Source organism: Salmo trutta, chromosome 32, assembly GCF_901001165.1.
Source record: "Salmo trutta chromosome 32, fSalTru1.1, whole genome shotgun sequence".
NCBI classification, from domain to species: Eukaryota; Metazoa; Chordata; class Actinopteri; order Salmoniformes; family Salmonidae; genus Salmo; species Salmo trutta.
In genome coordinates, this window is record NC_042988.1 from 40340780 (window position 1) to 40362872 (window position 22093).

The window sequence follows — 22093 nt, forward strand, 5'->3', positions numbered from 1 at the left end:
TCAATATTGAGAGTTGAGAAATAGTGATCATACCCCCAGAAAGCTGAGACCCTTCCCCTCTTCAACAAACAACAACATGTTTTCAAAACAATGTTTTTCCCACAACTGCATTTTGAAAGAAAGCATTTTTCTCTCCCACTAAATAGATAATTGGAATGAGAGGGCTCATCACAGCAGGTGGCCCCGGCGAAACGGGCACTGTCAGGTGCGGGCACTTTCATGGCAGGAATCAATTCACTTTACTTTAGGCATACTGCTTGACCAAATCATGATTTTAGCCGGCCCCAAAATAATAAGAAAAATAAGAGTGAGGTGACCAGCTGGCAGTTTTTCTACATTCACAGCCAAGTCAAAGGGTTGCAAAATGAGACTAAATGGTCTCGGTCTGATGCCCTCCTAAAACAATAGTTTGTATATAATGGATTGTCAGTCCTTGCATCCATAGCTCTTTCTATGAATTTGAGAGTGGTTACATGTCTCCGCACCCATCCCTCAGCTTTTTACCAAAGCAGTGGCGGGGTGTCAATTGTTTTATTTTTCAACTGCAGATTGCCCCTTTAATAGTAATATACTGTATTAGTAATACAGTAATAGTATTTGTGCCCAGGAAGGGTGGTGGTTGATTAATATGCTGTATAAAGCAGTAATATAGTAGTATAGTAATAGTATTTGTGCCCAGGAAGGATGGTGGTTGTGATTTCTGTTGTGTTCCAGGGTTTACGGGTGGGTCTCTTTGTCCTCCTGAAGTCATGAGGAAACTCAAAACTGATATGAATGTCAAGGATATGATAGTAAGTTCTTCCCATATTTTTCTCTGTGTGTGTATAATATACTTTATAATCTGTATGGGATAACACAATGTTCCCTTGTTAACATCAGATAGGCTATGGGACCACAGAAAACAGCCCTGCGGCATTTGTTGGTTTCCCGCGAGACAACGAGGAACTGAAGACCGAGACAGTGGGATGTATCCTGAACCATGCTGAGGTATCAAACCTTAACTGACACCAGACGTGTGTGTGTGTGTGTGTGTGTGTGTGTGTGTGTGTGTGTGTGTGTGTGTGTGTGTGTGTGTGTGTGAGCAAGTGAGAGAAGAGATAGTCATGTGTCTAATGTCAGGGTCCTAATTCATCAACATGCTGTATGTGTAAAGTTTATATTTCTCCTTCTTAAAACATGAAACCATACCTGTTCTCTTGGCCAGGCGAAGGTGGTGGATGTGTCCTCTGGAGAGGTGGTTCCTCTGGGGGATCCAGGAGAGCTGCTGATCAGAGCTTACTCTGTTATGCTGGAGTACTGGGACGACTCAGACAAGACCAATGAGGCTATCTCCAAAGACCGCTGGTACAGGACCGGGTAAGAGATGAGAGATTCGGGGACCCCAGACAGAGACAACAACAGATGAAAAGTGAGAGCGAACGTCAACTGTGTCTGTCTCTCCACAGTGACATAGCCAGTCTGGACAGGTTTGGGTACTGCCGTATAGTGGGACGTATAAAGGACATGATCATTCGTGGAGGAGAGAACATCTATCCTGCTGAGATAGAGCAGTTCCTTCACACCCATCCCAAAGTACAGGAGGCCCAGGTGAGAACCACACCCATCCCAACGTACAGGAGGCCCAGGTGAGAACCACACCCATCCCAACGTACAGGAGACCCAGGTGAGAACCACACCCATCCCAAAGTACAGGAGGCCCAGGTGAGAACCACACCCATCCCAAAGTACAGGAGGCCCAGGTGAGAACCACACCCATCCCAAAGTACAGGAGGCCCAGGACACAGCGCCACTAGAGGGCAGCAGAGAATACAACAACACCACAGTAACACCATACAACCAAGTTAGACAAATCTATCCAGGAAATGTTAGTGCCAGAACCTTTCATTTCCTGTCTTCATTTCTCAATACTCCTATCACCATATCATACACAGATATAACAATGGGTATGATTGGAACAGTTTTCTGATTCTAGTATATCCAGGTGTTGATTTTTTCTACCTGTCCTGTCCACCTCTCTTTCTCCCCAGGTGATAGGCGTGAGAGATGAGAGAATGGGGGAACAGGTGTGTGCCTGTATCAGACTGACGGAGGGACAGGACTGTAGCAGAGAGGAGATCAGAGACTTCTGCAAGGGACAGGTGAGACAGAAAGGAACAGGTCACCTGGGAATTGAAGACGGGACTCCTGCAAGACACAAGATAGTTATCCCACTGAGTTGAAGTCATTATAACCAGATGGTTATCCCACTGAGTTGAAGTCATTATAACTAGATGGTTATCCCACTGAGTTGAAGTCATTATAACTAGATGGTTATCCCACTGAGTTGAAGTCATTATAACCAGATGGTTATCCCACTGAGTTGAAGTCATTATAACTAGATGGTTATCCCACTGAGTTGAAGTCATTATAACTAGATAGTTATCCCACTGAGTTGAAGTCATTATAACTAGATGGTTATCCCACTGAGTTGAAGTCATTATAACCAGATGGTTATCCCACTGAGTTGAAGTCATTATAACCAGATGGTTATCCCACTGAGTTGAAGTCATTTTAACTAGATGGTTATCCCACTGAGTTGAAGTCATTATAACTAGATAGTTATCCCACTGAGTTGAAGTCATTATAACTAGATGGTTATCCCACTGAGTTGAAGTCATTATAACCAGATGGTTATCCCACTGAGTTGAAGTCATTTTAACTAGATGGTTATCCCACTGAGTTGAAGTCATTATAACTAGATGGTTATCCCACTGAGTTGAAGTCATTATAACTAGATGGTTAACCCACTGAGTTGAAGTCATTTTAACCGGATGGTTAACCCACTGAGTTGAAGTCATTATAACTAGTCTTTAGGTCAGTCCATCATTACCAAGCATCTGCAACATGTCTTATGTGAACGAGAAGAGTAACTGTTTATACTTGTTCCAGATTTCTCACTTCAAGATCCCCCACTATGTGGTGTTTGTGGACATCTTTCCACTGACTGGCTCTGGAAAGGTAGGATGGCTTTATGACAACATTAAACAAATCAGGTTATCCAGGTTAATGATATTAATACCAGCACAGACTACTGTGGTGATCACCTGTGTGTTTCTCCTTTCCTAGATCCAGAAGATCAAACTGAGGGAGGAGATGGAGAAGAAGCTGGGTCTGTGATGGACAGAGGGTCCTAGACAGACTGGGTTGGTGTCCAGCTGGAGAGAGATTGGTTACAAAGGGCATGTGTCTGTTACAGCAAAAATAAAGTCTAAGCTCTGTTATGTTACGGTTCATGAGTGATGTGCAACACAAATAAACTCTTTCAGTACTTATTTTTCAATATCTTTATTTCATTTGATTTAATCAAAAATAGTGTACATCATCATGATATGTGATCTTGGACTGATGTACAATAGTAAAACTCAGGTTCTTCATTTTAAACATGCCATAAAGACATCTGAATAAATAGAACTGTAATACTACCAAACGTTGGTATGTACAAATGTGTTGTTTGGCAGAGTTACAATGCGTAGTTCCAAACCTGTATACATGGGGACATAGCAACAGGCTGACATAGAGCTCAGAGTGACATGGTAAAGGTGGGTGACATCATAGACCATGGGAGTAAGCAAGCACTCCAAATGATAGTCCTGGAATAGTTTTAGGACCAGTTTCCTGGACACAGATTAAGCCTAGGTCAAGCGGTGAATGTCAGGATACTGTGGCTTTCTCCGCCAGAAGAACATTAGATGGTGTATTATCCAAGTTCAAAACGGAACGTTGAAAAAAATGCAGGCAGTTTTTAAGAGGAGGAGGCCTCTTTAACCTGATTCAGCTAAACATGGCTGAGACTGAAAAGTATAGGCATCTGTTGATTATATTGAATTGTGTGTTGGTGAAGGACTACAAGCAATTATCAGAAAACATTAGTGGTTCTAAAGAAGACACCTAGTTGGCCATTTTACATAGACAATGAAAACAGATTATATTAACTCAACCCTTAAAGAAGACACATAGTCGGCCATTTTACATGGACCTTAACTCAAATCATGATTGGCTTGATTTAGTTACCAATGTTAGATGTGGACAGTTCAGGGATATTTTATGTTCCCCTTTTGATAAGGACCAGCCTGTATAAAGACAAGTTGTTATTATTGGATTACATGCATTGGAAATACAAGTAAGTACACCAAAATTACCTTTCCATTCATAACATGTGGAGGGTCAATTGCAACAGTAGATTCTCTGTGATAAACAAGGAAGTACCTCATTTCATTTGTACAAAATTGTCAAATGTGTGCTTAGTCTGCTGAAATAGTAGTTTAATTTAATACAGAAGATAATACCCACCAGAGGACAAAATAGTAAAACAAAAAAAATGTTGGCAGCAACCAGGACTAAACGTTAGTGGTTGCAATTCAGATTCACTGTGCGGGTGATCTTTGTGCGTATTGATGGTTTAACAAGCGATCACCTCGTGTTGAAACGGTGCTCAATGTGGGTTGCTATTAGCCCAGTCTGTCTAGGACCCTCTGTCCATCACAGGCCCAGTTTCTTCTCCATCTCCTCCCTTAGTTTGATCTTCTGGATCTAGGAAAGGAGAAACACACAGGTGATCACCACAGTAGTCTGTGCTGGTATGATTACTCTGATTATGAATTTCATGACACAGAACATTGGTCAACTGCTGATCTGAATGAAGACAGAGAAAACACGCTGTCATGAAGCCATCCTACCTTTCCAGAGCCAGTCAGTGGAAAGATGTCCACAAACACCACATAGTGGGGGATCTTGAAGTGAGAAATCTGGAACAAGTAGAAGCAAATCCATGCAGCTATAAACACAATATAACATAGTATATAACAGAAGTTCTATGCCTGACAATGATCAATTCACAGGTCATGTCACTTCCTGTCTCTGTGTCACCTGTCCCTTGCAGAAGTCTCTGATTTCCTCTCTGCTACAGTCCTGTCCCTCCGTCAGTCTGATACAGGCACACACCTGTTCCCCCATCCTCTCATCTCTCACGCCTATCACCTGGGGAGAAAGAGAGGTGGACAGGACAGGGAGAGAAAATCAACACCTGGGCCTCCTGTACTTTGGGATGGGTGTGGTTCTCACCTGGGCCTCCTGTACTTTGGTATGGGTGTGGTTCTCACCTGGGCCTCCTGTACTTTGGGATGGGTGTGGTTCTCACCTGGGCCTCCTGTACTTTGGGATGGGTGTGAAGGAACTGCTCTATCTCAGCAGGATAGATGTTCTCTCCTCCACGAATGATCATGTCCTTTATACGTCCCACTATACGGCAGTACCCAAACCTGTCCAGACTGGCTATGTCACTGTGGAGAGACAGACACAGTTGACGTTCGCTCTTACTTTTCATCTGTTATTGTCTGGGTCTCTGTTTGTTTCTCTGTGTGTCTTTATCTCTCTCTCACTCGCTCCCTCCATCTCTTTCTCTCGCTCTCTCTCCATCTCATCTCTTACCCGGTCCTGTACCAGCGGTCTTTGGAGATAGCCTCATTGGTCTTGTCTGAGTCGTCCCAGTACTCCAGCATAACAGAGTAAGCTCTGATCAGCAACTCTCCTGGATCCCCCAGAGGAACCACCTCTCCAGAGGACACATCCACCAACTTCGCCTGGCCAAGAGAACACAGGGGTATGTGTTCATGTTTTAAGAAGGAGAAATATAAACTTTACACATACAGCATGTTAATGAATTAGGACCCTGACATTAGACACATGACTATCTCTTCTCTCACTTGCTCACACACACACACAGACACACACACACACGTCTGGTGTCAGTTAAGGTTTGATACCTCAGCGTGGTTCAGGATACATCCCACTGTCTCGGTCTTCAGTTCCTCGTTGTCTCGCGGGAAACCAACAAATGCCGCAGGGCTGTTTTCTGTGGTCCCATAGCCTATCTGATGTTAACAAGGGAACATTGTGTTATCCCATACAGATTATAAAGTATATTATACACCAGGGGCGGAAATCCCGGGGGGACGGGGGGGACACGACCCCCCCATCCTGGGAAAAATATGATTTGCCCCCCCCCAATATATCACTGAAACATAACTATGTAATTTAAATAATATTAATAATACGCAATGAAAGCAATTGTGCTGATTATAGACACTTAATAGCGCGTTAAGTTTCAAAAGATTGCGACCCCCCCACCACTGCCTCACAATGGTTTGATCCACTGCCAGTTCCTTAGCTTGCTAGGTAACAGAGAGGTCGTATCTACTGTCTGAAAGGCACTCAATGCACGTAACTGACGTGAGGTTAATCAGTCAATCGCGCACACACACTAGCTGAATATGCAGAGCTAGCGCGCAAATATTAACTATTAAGCTAGCTAGTACCTATTCCATTTATGTGGCGTTGTCAAAGATGGAATGTTTGCTATCGTCAATTTATTCCAAGATCAGCATGCAGATTATGTAAGTTAGTGCTTCAAAGTCCCTGTGATAAAGATAGCGATAAACTGAAATCCAAATTGAACAGAACTACACTCTCTTCTACCATTGTCTTAAATATATTTAATGGTCTCGTTGCAAAAGCTAAATTGTCGCAAGGGAACTTTTATTTATTTATTTTATTTCACCTTTATTTAACCCGGGTAGCAAAGATTATAGCAAACACCACTGAAACTGAATTGGTGCTCGCTAGCTTTGCAAATTCAGCTATTGTTGGAAGCCAGCCAATATGAAACAAACTATTAAATTACAAAAGGTTGCAGCATATGTTGTGTAAATGGTGAACTCATACAGCTGTCAACTCTTGTCATTTTAATCCGTTTCACATTTGCTAGCTACCTTTTAGATCGAAGCCCATATAGAATGATTGAAGATGATAGAAGCCCATCTCCTACTGTAAATAACCTACACACTGTGTGTGTAGCCAGCCAGCCAGCCAGGTAGAAAAATGGCAGAAAAATAAAAGACGGACATCAAAGTATTTTTCAATACACCAAAATGCATAGTAAGAACCCTAGTAGCCTAATATCTCAAAGACTAGTTGATAAAATGTTCATAAGAAAGAAGTGAAATGCTAATGGAAATGTTTCACAATGATGTCATTAGGCAGAGCAGGCAACAGATGGCACACAGACAGCAGAGTTGGGGACAGATATGCAGGGACAGACTGGCAGAGACAGGGAGTCTCAGGTAAGTTTGTTGAGTCTTTGTTTGGCAACATTATGAAAGGTTCTCAATTTTTTTTACTTGTAAAATAGGAACATAATTGGAAAATGCCATGGATACCCCCACTCTCAACTTAAACTGGTGACTGAACTAAGATTTGTTAAAGGCAATGGTATTGCTGTTGTGATTAGTTGTGTAGTTTTGGGTACCGGTAGTTAGGAGTACGGCAAACACCTTATTTCTTTGGTTCCTCAATATACATTTACCATATTACAATGTAGGCTATGTGTTACAGCACTACTTTTGGTGTCCCCCTCAGGAATTGCTCTTGAGAAACTTTCATGTAATTGTCCCCTCCAAAGTTGATATCAGATTTTCGCCCCTGTTATACATACACAGAGAAAAAGATGGGAAGAACTTACTATCATATCCTTGACATTCATATCAGTTTTGAGTTTCCTCATGACTTCAGGAGGACAAAGAGACCCACCCGTAAACCCTGGAACACAACAGAAATCACAACCACCATCCTTCCTGGGCACAAATACTATTACTATACTACTATATTACTGCTTTATACAGCATATTAATCAACCACCACCCTTCCTGGGCACAAATACTATTACTGTATTACTAATACAGTATATTACTATTAAAGGGGCAATCTGCAGTTGAAAAATAAAACAATTGACACCCCGCCACTGCTTTGTTAAAAAGCTGAGGGATGGGGGCGGAGACATGTAACCACTCTCAAATTCATAGAAAGAGCTATGGATGCAAGGACTGACAATCCAGTATATACAAACTATTGTTTTAGGAGGGCATCAGACCGAGACCATTTAGTCTCATTTTGCAACCCTTTGACTTGGCTGTGAATGTAGAAAAACTGCCAGCTGGTCACCTCACTCTCATTTTTCTTATTATTTTGGGGCCGGCTAAAATCATGATTTGGTCAAGCAGTATGCCTAAAGTAAAGTGAATTGATTCCTGCCATGAAAGTGCCCGCACCTGACAGTGCCCCTTTCGCCGGGGCCACCTGCTGTGATGAGCCCTCTCATTCCAATTATCTATTTAGTGGGAGAGAAAAATGCTTTCTTTCAAAATGCAGTTGTGGGAAAAACATTGTTTTGAAAACATGTTGTTGTTTGTTGAAGAGGGGAAGGGTCTCAGCTTTCTGGGGGTATGATCACTATTTCTCAACTCTCAATATTGAGCGATAGGCACTGTTTTAAAAAACTACATTTCTGTTATGTCTTTGAGATGCAGAGCGTGTGAGGTACATGTTGGCGCTGAGTCCTAGGAGACTTCCACTGGAATGTGTTTAGGGCATTACATTTACTGCGATTAATCAATTACACGGCTAACCATCAGCAATATTCACAGTTAGCGATCTAGCTAATGTGTTTTGAGTTTTCATTTAGTGGTGAATTAGTCACAAATGAATTAGCCTATTAGCTAGTGCACACAAACATCTAGGCCAATGGACCTCTATTGAGCAAAACAAATCTGACATTTCCAGAGTCCTAGTTTGACAATAAAATAAAAATATAGCAACAATAAGCTAATTGACGCCTCGCTATGCCTCGCCCCAGAATTTTGGGCAACCAACCGCAGCGTTCCAATGCTTGCTACTGTGATTCCTGAAATGCAGAGCCTTTTGGAGGGTTTTTCATAATTATTATTTTGTTACATTGTTTGCTAGCTCAGCTGGTTAGCTAGCTCTCAGACTCATTGACCACCAAACATTGCTAATGCTAGCTAGTTAGCTAGCCACTTAATACAACTTGTTTTCTCTAAATGTATGTAAGCTAGCTAAGCTAGCCATATTATGAATACAACTCATATCTGCTGTCAACATCAAGATACGATTTGAGAACACTAGTTGGCTCCAAAAGTGGTTAGTAGCTTTGACTGCATGCTGACAGTGAATTCAGAGCCATTCAATGTCTAGCCACACTACAAACCTCATTTGACCAGGTTCCTGTGAAGCATTTATAATGACAGTCCATCACCACATATCAGAGAGCTAATTAGCAAGGGTCATCTGTGTTTAATTTAATTGTGTATTATTTAGAAACCATTATCAGAGGATTTTGCCAGTGGTTGAATTGGGAATTGGGCTTCTCTGGAAAATGTTGTCCAAGGTTGCAACAGTACTTAGCAAATGGTTTAGGTTGCAGATCAAATTTACCTGAATCATGCATTACTGCTTGGACATGTTGGATGATAAAATGTTATTCTTTAATCATACCATCTCCGTAAACCACAGTGAATGACTTTATAAGACGATTATAAAATGTTTCTATTGAGTGACAAGATATTGGTGCAACTAAATCATGAACCGGTGCCACCAACTGAAAATGTTAGCGGCACCAGAGACACTACCTGAAAATGATAGCGGCACCAGAGACACCAACTGAAAATGATAGCGGCACCAGAGACACTACCTGAAAATGATAGCGGCGCCAGAGACACTACCTGAAAATGATAGCGGCGCCAGAGACACTACCTGAAAATGATAGCGGCACCAGCGACACCGACTGAAAATGATAGCGGCACCAGTGACACCGACTGAAAATGATAGCGGCACCAGAGACACCGACTGAAAATGATAGCGGCACCAGAGACACCGACTGAAAATGATAGCGGCACCAGTGACACCAACTGAAAATGAGAGCGGCACCAGTGACACCAACTGAAAATGATAGTCAAGAGCCTCAAATTATGGTTAAAACAGGGCTCCAGACTAACGTTTACATTGTTTACAAACATTGGAGTAAAACAGACTTGTATTTTTGGTGATGGTGGAGTACGACAGCTGAACTAAGCTGGCATTTGTATGTTATATTCTTAAGAATCAATGGGTACATGAATTTAATATATAAGTCCAAAAAATGGATGTAGCAGATTGCCCCTTTAAGCTTAAACTTTACCACAACAATTAAGTTTATTTGTAGTTATTTCCAGCCAGACAACAAACAACATTCTAAACAAACATAAACTTCAAATCTCTCACCAGATTCAACTGATGACAGGTCATACTTGTGAAGGTCAGGCTGTCCAAGCATGTCAATGTACATGGTAGGAGTGCCGTAGAGGAAATTACACCTGAAACAGAGAACATATGAAGAGGTATTTAGTGTACTATAGAGGTTCATTCTCAATGTGCTCAGTGGCAGCTATCTCTATTATTCTTATTACAACAGACTGACATGAAATATCTCTATTGTAAGTCTCCAGGATGTAAGTCACTTAAGGAAGAGGTTCCTAAACCTTTTTACTACCCCCCCCCCCCCATACCTTTCATTCTGAATAGCCTCCAGGTTGGTCTCAAGGTTTAAGCCCTACCTTTCATTCTGAATAGCCTCCAGGTTGGTCTCAGGGTTTAAGACCTACCTTTCCTTCTGAATAGCCTCCAGGTTTGTCTCAGGGTTTAAGACCTACCTTTCATTCTGAATAGCCTCCAGGTTGGTCTCAGGGTTTAAGACCTACCTTTCATTCTGAATAGCCTCCAGGTTGGCACGGCTGTCGTAACCAGCAGAGGGGAAGACCAGGGTGATGCCATGCAGTGCCATACACATCCCTCCTATCACTGAGCCAAAGCAGTGGTACAGGGGTACAGGAACACACGCTCTTATAGTCTGAGGGGGAAGCAGGTAATACGAAGGTTAACAGAGAGAGGTGTCGTGTGTGTGTGTGTGTGTGTCTGTGTGTGTGTGTGTGTGTGTGTGTGTGTGTGTGTGTGTGTGTGTGTGTGTGTGTGTGTGTGTGTGTGTGTGTGTGTGTGTGTGTGAGTGAGTGAGTGAGTGAGTGAGTGAGTGAGTGAGTGAGTGAGTGAGTGAGTGAGTGAGTGAGTGAGTGAGTGAGTGAGTGAGTGAGTGAGTGAGTGAGTGAGACAGGGAATGTGTCTACATGTCTCCACTGACCCTCCAGTCGAATCCCAGACGTAGACCCACAAAATAGGCGTTGTTGACAATGTGGTGGTGGGAGAGGGTGGCACCTTTAGGACTTCCTGTGGTTCCCTAGAGAACAGTAGACATCAGACAGACTAATACTGTTGTTCCCTACAGACCAGTAGACATCAGACAGACTAATACTGTTGTTCCCTACAGACCAGTAGACATCAGACAGACTAATACTGTTGTTCCCTACAGACCAGTAGACATCAGACAGACTAATACTGTTGTTCCCTACAGACCAGTAGACATCAGACAGACAGACTAATACTGTTGTTCCCTACAGACCAGTAGACATCAGACAGACAGACTAATACTGTTGTTCCCTATAGACCAGTAGACATCAGACAGACTAATACTGTTGTTCCCTACAGACCAGTAGACATCAGACAGACAGACTAATACTGTTGTTCCCTACAGACCAGTAGACATCAGACAGACAGACTAATACTGTTGTTCCCTACAGACCAGTAGACATCAGACAGACTAATACTGTTGTTCCCTACAGACCAGTAGACATCAGACAGACTAATACTGTTGTTCCCTACAGACCAGTAGACATCAGACAGACTAATACTGTTGTTCCCTACAGACCAGTAGACATCAGACAGACTAATACTGTTGTTCCCTACAGACCAGTAGACATCAGACAGACTAATACTGTTGTTCCCTACAGACCAGTAGACATCAGACAGACTAATACTGTTGTTCCCTACAGACCAGTAGACATCAGACAGACTAATACTGTTGTTCCCTACAGACCAGTAGACATCACACAGACTAATACTGTTGTTCCCTACAGACCAGTATACATCAGACAGACTGATACTGTTGTTCCCTACAGACCAGTAGACATCAGACAGACTAATACTGTTGTTCCCTACAGACCAGTAGACATCAGACAGACTAATACTGTTGTTCCCTACAGACCAGTAGACATCAGACAGACTAATACTGTTGTTCCCTACAGACCAGTAGACATCAGACAGACAGACTAATACTGTTGTTACCTACAGACCAGTAGACATCAGACAGACAGACTAATACTGTTGTTCCCTACAGACCAGTAGACATCAGACAGACTAATACTGTTGTTCCCTACAGACCAGTAGACATCAGACAGACTAATACTGTTGTTCCCTACAGACCAGTAGACATCACACAGACTAATACTGTTGTTCCCTACAGACCAGTATACATCAGAAAGACTGATACTGTTGTTCCCTACAGACCAGTAGACATCAGACAGACTAATACTTTTGTTCCCTAAAGACCAGTAGACATCAGACAGACTAATACTGTTGTTCCCTACAGACCAGTAGACATCAGACAGACTAATACTGTTGTTCCCTACAGACCAGTAGACATCAGACAGACAGACTAATACTGTTGTTCCCTACAGACCAGTAGACATCAGACAGACAGACTAATACTGTTGTTCCCTACAGACCAGTAGACATCAGACAGACTAATACTGTTGTTCCCTACAGACCAGTAGACATCAGACAGACTAATACTGTTGTTCCCTACAGACCAGTAGACATCAGACAGACTAATACTGTTGTTCCCTACAGACCAGTAGACATCAGACAGACTAATACTGTTGTTCCCTACAGACCAGTAGACATCAGACAGACTAATACTGTTGTTCCCTACAGACCAGTAGACATCAGACAGACTAATACTGTTGTTCCCTACAGACCAGTAGACATCAGACAGACTAATACTGTTGTTCCCTACAGACCAGTAGACATCAGACAGACTAATACTGTTGTTCCCTACAGACCAGTAGACATCACACAGACTAATACTGTTGTTCCCTACAGACCAGTAGACATCAGACAGACTGATACTGTTGTTCCCTACAGACCAGTAGACATCACAGACTGATACTGTTGTTCCCTACAGACCAGTAGACATCAGACAGACTAATACTGTTGTTCCCTACAGACCAGTAGACATCAGACAGACTAATACTGTTGTTCCCTACAGACCAGTAGACATCAGACAGACTAATACTGTTGTTCCCTACAGACCAGTAGACATCAGACAGACTAATACTGTTGTTCCCTACAGACCAGTAGACATTAGACAGACTAATACTGTTGTTCCCTACAGACCAGTAGACATCAGACAGACTAATACTGTTGTTCCCTACAGACCAGTAGACATCAGACATACTAATACTGTTGTTCCCTACAGACCAGTAGACATCAGACAGACAGACTAATACTGTTGTTCCCTACAGACCAGTAGACATCAGACAGACTAATACTGTTGTTCCCTACAGACCAGAAGACATCAGACAGACTAATACTGTTGTTCCCTACAGACCAGTAGACATCAGACAGACAGATTAATACTGTTGTTCCCTACAGACCAGTAGACATCAGACAGACTAATACTGTTGTTCCCTACAGACCAGTAGACATCAGACAGACTAATACTGTTGTTCCCTACAGACCAGTAGACATCAGACAGACTAATACTGTTGTTCCCTACAGACCAGTAGACATCAGACAGACTAATACTGTTGTTCCCTACAGACCAGTAGACATCACACAGACTAATACTGTTGTTCCCTACAGACCAGTAGACATCAGACAGACTGATACTGTTGTTCCCTACAGACCAGTAGACATCACAGACTGATACTGTTGTTCCCTACAGACCAGTAGACATCAGACAGACTAATACTGTTGTTCCCTACAGACCAGTAGACATCAGACAGACTAATACTGTTGTTCCCTACAGACCAGTAGACATCAGACAGACTAATACTGTTGTTCCCTACAGACCAGTAGACATCAGACAGACAGACTAATACTGTTGTTTCCTACAGACCAGTAGACATCAGACAGACAGACTAATACTGTTGTTCCCTACAGACCAGTAGACATCAGACAGACTAATACTGTTGTTCCCTACAGACCAGTAGACATCAGACATACTAATACTGTTGTTCCCTACAGACCAGTAGACATCAGACAGACTAATACTGTTGTTCCCTACAGACCAGTAGACATCAGACAGACTAATACTGTTGTTCCCTACAGACCAGTAGACATCAGACAGACTAATACTGTTGTTCCCTACAGACCAGTAGACATCAGACAGACTAATACTGTTGTTCCCTACAGACCAGTAGACATCAGACAGACTAATACTGTTGTTCCCTACAGACCAGTAGACATCAGACAGACTAATACTGTTGTTCCCTACAGACCAGTAGACATCACACAGACTAATACTGTTGTTCCCTACAGACCAGTAGACATCAGACAGACTGATACTGTTGTTCCCTACAGACCAGTAGACATCACAGACTGATACTGTTGTTCCCTACAGACCAGTAGACATCAGACAGACTAATACTGTTGTTCCCTACAGACCAGTAGACATCAGACAGACTAATACTGTTGTTCCCTACAGACCAGTAGACATCAGACAGACTAATACTGTTGTTCCCTACAGACCAGTAGACATCAGACAGACTAATACTGTTGTTCCCTACAGACCAGTAGACATTAGACAGACTAATACTGTTGTTCCCTACAGACCAGTAGACATCAGACAGACTAATACTGTTGTTCCCTACAGACCAGTAGACATCAGACATACTAATACTGTTGTTCCCTACAGACCAGTAGACATCAGACAGACAGACTAATACTGTTGTTCCCTACAGACCAGTAGACATCAGACAGACTAATACTGTTGTTCCCTACAGACCAGAAGACATCAGACAGACTAATACTGTTGTTCCCTACAGACCAGTAGACATCAGACAGACAGACTAATACTGTTGTTCCCTACAGACCAGTAGACATCAGACAGACTAATACTGTTGTTCCCTACAGACCAGTAGACATCAGACAGACTAATACTGTTGTTCCCTACAGACCAGTAGACATCAGACAGACTGATACTGTTGTTCCCTACAGACCAGTAGACATCACAGACTGATACTGTTGTTCCCTACAGACCAGTAGACATCAGACAGACTAATACTGTTGTTCCCTACAGACCAGTAGACATCAGACAGACTAATACTGTTGTTCCCTACAGACCAGTAGACATCAGACAGACTAATACTGTTGTTCCCTACAGACCAGTAGACATCAGACAGACTAATACTGTTGTTCCCTACAGACCAGTAGACATCAGACAGACTAATACTGTTGTTCCCTACAGACCAGTAGACATCAGACAGACTAATACTGTTGTTCCCTACAGACCAGTAGACATCAGACAGACTAATACTGTTGTTCCTTACAGACCAGTAGACATCAGACAGACTAATACTGTTGTTCCCTACAGACCAGTAGACATCAGACAGACAGACTAATACTGTTGTTCCCTACAGACCAGTAGACATCAGACAGACTAATACTGTTGTTCCCTACAGACCAGTAGACATCAGGCAGACTAATACTGTTGTTCCCTACAGACCAGTAGACATCAGACAGACTAATACTGTTGTTCCCTACAGACCAGTAGACATCAGACAGACTAATACTGTTGTTCCCTACAGACCAGTAGACATCAGACAGTCTAATACTGCTGTTCCCTACAGACCAGTAGACATCAGACAGACAGACTAATACTGTTGTTCCCTACAGACCAGTAGACATCAGACAGACAGACTAATACTGCTGTTCCCTACAGACCAGTAGACATCAGACAGACAGACTAATACTGTTGTTCCCTACAGACCAGTAGACATCAGACAGACTAATACTGTTGTTCCCTACAGACCAGTAGACATCAGACAGACTAATACTGTTGTTCCCTACAGACCAGTAGACATCAGACAGACTAATACTGTTGTTCCCTACAGACCAGTAGACATCAGACAGACAGACTAATACTGTTGTTCCTACAGACCAGTAGACATCAGACAGACTAATACTGTTGTTCCTACAGACCAGTAGACATCAGACAGACAGACTAATACTGTTGTTCCCTACAGACCAGTAGACATCAGACAGACAGACTAATACTGTTGTTCCCTACAGACCAGTAGACATCAGACAGACTAATACTGTTGTTCCCTACAGACCAGTAGACATCAGACAGACTAAATTGTGTGTAGGGGAGGGTAATGACATACTGTGTTGATAATAATTTATTGATAAGATGTGTGAGCTGTGCAGTAGAGTATTACTGCTCCAGGGGGCGCTGCACTGCAGCTGATCCTGTTCTTCCATTACCTCGGGTGTGGGGGGGGGTGTGTGTGGGGATGTGTAAGGCCTGATTTCCCAGACACAGATTAAGCCTAGTCCAATGGAGATCACTATGGACATGCTTCTTAGTCCAAGACTTGGTTTAATCTGTGTCCAGGAAATCAGCTGTAAAGTATTCTTCTTCTTCTTGTTTTCAACAGGATACCTACGGATGTGAACTGTATGTTGATTGGGTCGTCGAAGGACAGTTTGGTCTGCAGGTCCTGCAGCTCCTGGTGGTGTTTTCTGCTTCCAGCCTGCATCACATCCTCTACATGTACAGTCCCTGTCTGTCTGCTGTCTGTCACAATCACCATACACAGGTCTGGTAGTCTGGCAGGAGGAACACAGTAGGTTAACATTACAGTAACACAATGACCGTTACATTACAGTAACATTACAGTAACACAATGACAGTTACACTACAGTTACACTGTCAGTAATATTACAGTAACACAATGTCAGTTAATACAGTAACATTACAGTAACACAATGACAGTAACATTACAGTAACACAATGACAGTTACACTACAGTAACACTGTCAGTAATATTACAGTAACACAATGTCAGTTAATACAGTAACATTACAGTAACACAATGACCGTTACATTACAGTAACACAATGATGTTACATTGCAGTAACATTTCAGTAACACAGTGACAGGTACATTACAGTAACATTATAGTAACACAATGACAGTTATATTACAGTAACATTACAGTGACATAATGACAGTTACATTACAGTAACACAATGACAGTTACATTACAGTAATATTACAATTTCATAATGACAGTTACATTACAGTAACAGTGCCAGTAATATTACAGTAACACAATGTCAGTTAATACAGTAACATTACAGTAACTCATTGACAGTTACATTGCAGTGACATTACAGTAACACAATGACAGTTACATTACAGTAACATTACAGTAACATAATTACAGTTACATTACAGTAACACAATGACAGTTTCATTACAGTAACATTACAGTAACACGATGACAGGTACATTACAGTAACATTACAGTAACACATTGACAGGTACATTACAGTAACACTATCAGTAACATTACAGTAACACAATGACAGTTACATTACAGTAACATTACAGTAACACAATGTCAGTTACATTACAGTAACAATGACAGTTCCATTCAGTAACATTATGGTAATATAATGACAGGTACATTACAGTAACATTACAGGAACACAATGACATTTACATTACAGTTACAGTGCATTTGGAAAGTATTTAGGCCCCTTCAATTTTTCCCCAAAATTTTACGTTTATTCAAAATAAAAAACAGAAATATCACATTTACATAATTATTCCGACCCTTTACTCAGTACTTTGTTGAAGCACCTTTGCCAGCGATTACAGCCTCATGTCTTCTTGGGTATGACACTACAAGTTTGGCACACCTATATTTGCGGAGTTTCTCCCATTCTGCTCTGGAGATCTTCTCAAGCTCTGTCAGGTTGGATGTGGAGCGTCGCTACACAGCTATTTTCAGGTCTCTCCAGAGATGTTAGAATGGGTTCAAGGCCAGGCTCCGGTGGGGCCACTCAAGGACATTCAGAGACTTGTCCCGAAGCCACTCCTGTGTTGTCTTGCCTGTGTGTCTAGGGTCATTGTCCAGTTGGAAGGTAAACCTTCACCCCAGTCTGAGATCCTGAGCTCCCTGGAGAAGGCTTTCATCAAGGATCTCTCTGTACTTTGCTCCATTCATCTTTCCCTCGATTCGAACTAGTCTCCAACTCTCTGCTGCTGAAAAACATCCCCACAGCATGATGCTGCCACCACCATGCTTCACCGTAGAGATGGTGCCAGGTTTCCTCCAGATGTGACGCTTGGCATTCAGGCCAAAGAGTTCAATCTTGGTTTCATAAGAGCAGAGAATGTTGTTTCTCATGGTCTGAGAGTCATTTAGGTGCATTTTGGCAAACTCCAAGCAGGCTGTCATGTGCCTTTTACTGAGGAGTGGCTTCCGTCTGGTCACTCTAACATAAAGGCCTGATTGGTGGAACGCTTCAGACATGGGTGTCCTTCTGGGAGGTTCTCCCATCTCCACAGAGGAACTCTTGAGCTCTGTCAGGTTCTTGGTCACCTCCCTGACCACGACCCTTCTTCCCCGATTGCTAAGTTTGGCCAAGCGGCCAGCTTAAGGGAGAGCCTTGGTGGTTCCAAACTTCTTTAATTTAAGAATGATGGAGGCCACTGTGTTCTTGGGGACCTTCAATGCTGCAGACATTTTTGGTACCCTTCCCCATATCTGTGCCTCGACACAATCATGTCTCAGAGCTCTACGGACAATTCCTTCAAGGCTTGTTTTTACTCTGACATGCATTTTCAACTGTGGGATCTTATATAGACAGGTGTGTGCTTTTCCAAATCATGTCCAATCAATTTAATCTACCACAGGTGGACTCCAATCAAGTTGTAGAAACATCAAGGCTGATCAATGGAAACATGATGCACCTGAGCTCAATTTCGAGTCTCATAGCAAAGGGTCTGAAACTTATGTAAATAAGGTATTTCTGTTTTTTATTTGTAATAAATGTGCAAACATATCTAAAAACCAGTTTTCACTCTTTCATTATGGTGTATTGTGTGTAGATTGATGAGGATTTCATTTTTATTTTTCAATAAGGCTGTAATGTAACAAAATGTTGAAAAAGTCAACGGGTCTGAATACTTTCCGAATACACTGTACATTACAGTAACATTACAGTAACAGCCTTCATTAGGTCCTCTACTGTCCCTGTCTGTCACCATACACAGATAATGAGGTTCCATTTACAGTTACAGGTAAATAGACATCCTCCAGTGGTAATATTTCTTATTCAGAGTCAATCCAGCATAGTTCCTGTGTAGCCCTTTTACTGTGTTTCACATTAGCCAATAATTCTAATACAACATTTCTGATATACAGTATCACATGCCTTACTTTTATGTTCCTGCATCAGTAAAAGCAGGAAGTGCATCCCCTATGCCTCTACTTCCATTCCTTCCAATTAGGCTGGTTTGGATTTGTCCCTGACCAAAATGGCTGCCATTATCTTACCATTCAGGAACTTTGAGGGTTTATGACATTGCCCTTCTAGTAATTTAATCGGATCTCTATTATGCCATATATGTTCAGGGTTCTATATCTATGATGTTAGCTATCCTGCTAGGTACTTGTTTACTTCATGGTGCAGTAATACAATATGTCTGTTGACTCAGTCATTATGCAGTAGTACAATATTAACATACCTGTCTGCTAATTCACTCATGGTCCAATAGTACAGAATTAACGTACCTGGAGCTCCTAAAGACCCCTGACTGTGCTGTTTCCATCTCTGGGCAGATCTGTCTCAGCATGTCACAGAACCTCTGGGTCTTAAACTGGGTGGGACACACCACAGCTTTACACTGCACCTACAGAGACAGAGAGAACAGAACCTCTGGGTCTTAATAAACTGGGTGGGACACACCACAGCTTTACACTGCACCTACAGAGACAGAGAGAACAGAACCTCTGGGTCTTAAACTGGGAAGGACACACCACAGCTTTACACTGCACCTACAGAGACAGAGAGAACAGAACCTCTGGGTCTTAATAAACTGGGTGGGACACACCACAGCTTTACACTGCACCTACAGAGACAGAGAGAACAGAACCTCTGGGTCTTAAACTGGGAAGGACACAGACAGCACCAGGGTCAGGATCAGTTCAGCTTTTCATTCAGTCAAACCAGGAAGTGTAAAACAACATAGTACTGGTTAAGAACTGTAACAGAAGTTGTCATGGAGAGAAGACCAAGGCGCAGCAGGTATGTGAATACTCATATTTAATTTCAAATAAGGAGTAAAGCATCCACTTAACAAAAACAATAAAGGTGACAACAGCAACAGTTCTGCAGGCTATGAAACGCAGTGCAAAAACAACCACCCACAACCCCAAAGAAAAACACACACACCTATATAGGACTTCCAATCAAAGGCAACTCAACACACCTGCCTTCAATTGGAAGTCCCAATCAACAACACAACCTTCCCATACACAAAACTGCCACGTCCTGACCCCAAAACTAAAACAATAGCTCCATCTGCTGGTCAGGACGTGACAGTACCCCCCCCTCAAGGTGCAGACCCCGGAATGCACCTACCAACAGAAAACACCAACAAAAAACCCATAAACAATAACCCCTAAACAATAAGGGAGGGAAGGGAGGGTGGCTGCCGTCTCCGACGGCACTGTGCTACACCCTCCCTCCCCAACCCACCTATCCTGGAGGTGGCTCAGGTGCAGGACGTGGACCTCGCTCCACCTTCGGCGTCGCCCACTTAGGTGGCGCCGATAGCTGCGCCGGGCAGACGGGCCACTCGAGCTGACCCTGGCAGACGGACCACTCGGGCTGGGTCGGAAGACATGCGGGCCACTCGGGCTGGGCCGGAGGACAGGAGGGCCACTCGGGCTGGACCGGAGGGCAGGAGGGCCACTCGGGCTGGACCGGAGGGCAGGAGGGCCACTCGGGCTGGACCGGAGGGCAGGAGGGCCACTCGGGCTGGACCGGAGGGCAGGAGGGCCACTCGGGCTGGACTGGAGGGCAGGACGGCCAGTCGGGCTGGACCGGAGGGCAGGAGGGCCACTCGGGCTGGGCCGGAGGGCAGGAGGGCCACTCGGGCTGGGCTGGAGGGCAGGAGGGCCACTCGGGCTGGGCCGGAGGGCAGGAGGGCCACTCGGGCTGGATGGAGGGCAGGAGGGCCACTCGGGCTGGGCCGGAGGACAGGAGGGCCACTCGGGCTGGGCCGGAGGGCAGGCAGGGCACCCTGGCAGACCCGGGCAGGCAGGCACCTCTGGCAGAACCGGGCAGTCGGGCCACTCTGGCAGAACCGGGCAGTCGGGCCACTCTGGCAGAACCGGGCAGTCGGGCCACTCTGGCAGAACCGGGCAGTCGGGCCACTCTGGCAGAACCGGGCAGTCGGGCCACTCTGGCAGTTCCGGCTCTGGCGGCTCCTGACTGGCGGGCGGCTCTGGCGGCTCCTGACTGGCGGGCGGCTCTGGCGGCTCCTGACTGGCGGGCGGCTCTGGCGACTCCTGACTGGCGGGCGGCTCTGGCGACTCCTGACTGGCGGGCGGCTCTGGCGACTCCTGACTGGCGGGCGGCTCTGGCGACTCCTGACTGGCGGGCGGCTCTGGCGACTCCTGACTGGCGGGCGGCTCTGGCGACGTACGACTGGCGGGCGGCTCTGGCGACGTACAACTGGCGGGCGGCTCTGGCGACTCCTGACTGGCGGGCGGCTCTGGCGACGTACAACTGGCGGGCGGCTCTGGCGACGTACGACTGGAGGGCGGCTCTGGCGACGTACGACTGGCGGGCGGCTCTGGCGACGTACGACTGGCGGGCGGCTCTGGTGACTGTTGACTGGCGGGCAGCTCTGGCGACTGTTGACTGGCGGGCAGCTCTGGCGACTGTTGACTGGCGGGCAGCTCTGGTGACTGTTGACTGGCGGGCAGCTCTGGCGACTTACGCCTGGCGAGGCTGGGCTGACGCACTAGACTCCTGATGCGTGGGGCTGGTACTGGACGTGCCAGCCTGGAGACACGCACCTCTATGCTAGTGCGTCTAGCGGGAAACACCGGACCGAAAGGGCGCACTGGCGGTCTTGAGTGCAGGGTTGGCTTCACCCCTTCCGGCTCGATACTCACCTTGCCCTGGCACCTGCGGTGCGCTGGTACCGGGCGGACTGGGCTGTGCATCCGTATAGGCGAGATGGTGCGTA

The 22093-nt window shown here is 44.4% G+C and overlaps 2 protein-coding genes across 4 annotated transcripts in view; one reads left to right on the plus strand and one right to left on the minus strand.

The window, feature by feature from the left end:
* LOC115171898 (acyl-CoA synthetase family member 2, mitochondrial-like) overlaps positions 1 to 3311 on the plus strand; it is a 23328-nt gene extending 20017 nt beyond the window's left edge. For all 3 annotated transcript variants that reach the window (XM_029729100.1, XM_029729099.1, XM_029729101.1), the window contains exons 11-17: positions 715 to 791; positions 880 to 987; positions 1205 to 1356; positions 1446 to 1587; positions 2028 to 2138; positions 2929 to 2997; positions 3106 to 3311. In XM_029729100.1, the coding sequence (XP_029584960.1) occupies positions 715 to 791; positions 880 to 987; positions 1205 to 1356; positions 1446 to 1587; positions 2028 to 2138; positions 2929 to 2997; positions 3106 to 3156 (710 nt within the window). In that variant the 3' untranslated portion in view covers positions 3157 to 3311. The remainder of the gene's footprint in view (positions 1 to 714; positions 792 to 879; positions 988 to 1204; positions 1357 to 1445; positions 1588 to 2027; positions 2139 to 2928; positions 2998 to 3105) is intronic.
* The window catches only part of LOC115171899 (acyl-CoA synthetase family member 2, mitochondrial), a 24722-nt gene continuing 5937 nt past the window's right edge, over positions 3309 to 22093 (minus strand). Inside the window, exons 5-16 of the mRNA XM_029729102.1 lie at positions 19626 to 19744; positions 16485 to 16647; positions 11060 to 11155; positions 10626 to 10774; positions 10150 to 10241; positions 7556 to 7632; positions 5802 to 5909; positions 5467 to 5618; positions 5177 to 5318; positions 4906 to 5016; positions 4716 to 4784; positions 3309 to 4569 (exon numbers count right to left, since the gene is read on the minus strand). Coding sequence (XP_029584962.1) covers positions 4519 to 4569; positions 4716 to 4784; positions 4906 to 5016; positions 5177 to 5318; positions 5467 to 5618; positions 5802 to 5909; positions 7556 to 7632; positions 10150 to 10241; positions 10626 to 10774; positions 11060 to 11155; positions 16485 to 16647; positions 19626 to 19744 — 1329 coding nt within the window. The 3' untranslated portion in view covers positions 3309 to 4518. The remainder of the gene's footprint in view (positions 4570 to 4715; positions 4785 to 4905; positions 5017 to 5176; positions 5319 to 5466; positions 5619 to 5801; positions 5910 to 7555; positions 7633 to 10149; positions 10242 to 10625; positions 10775 to 11059; positions 11156 to 16484; positions 16648 to 19625; positions 19745 to 22093) is intronic.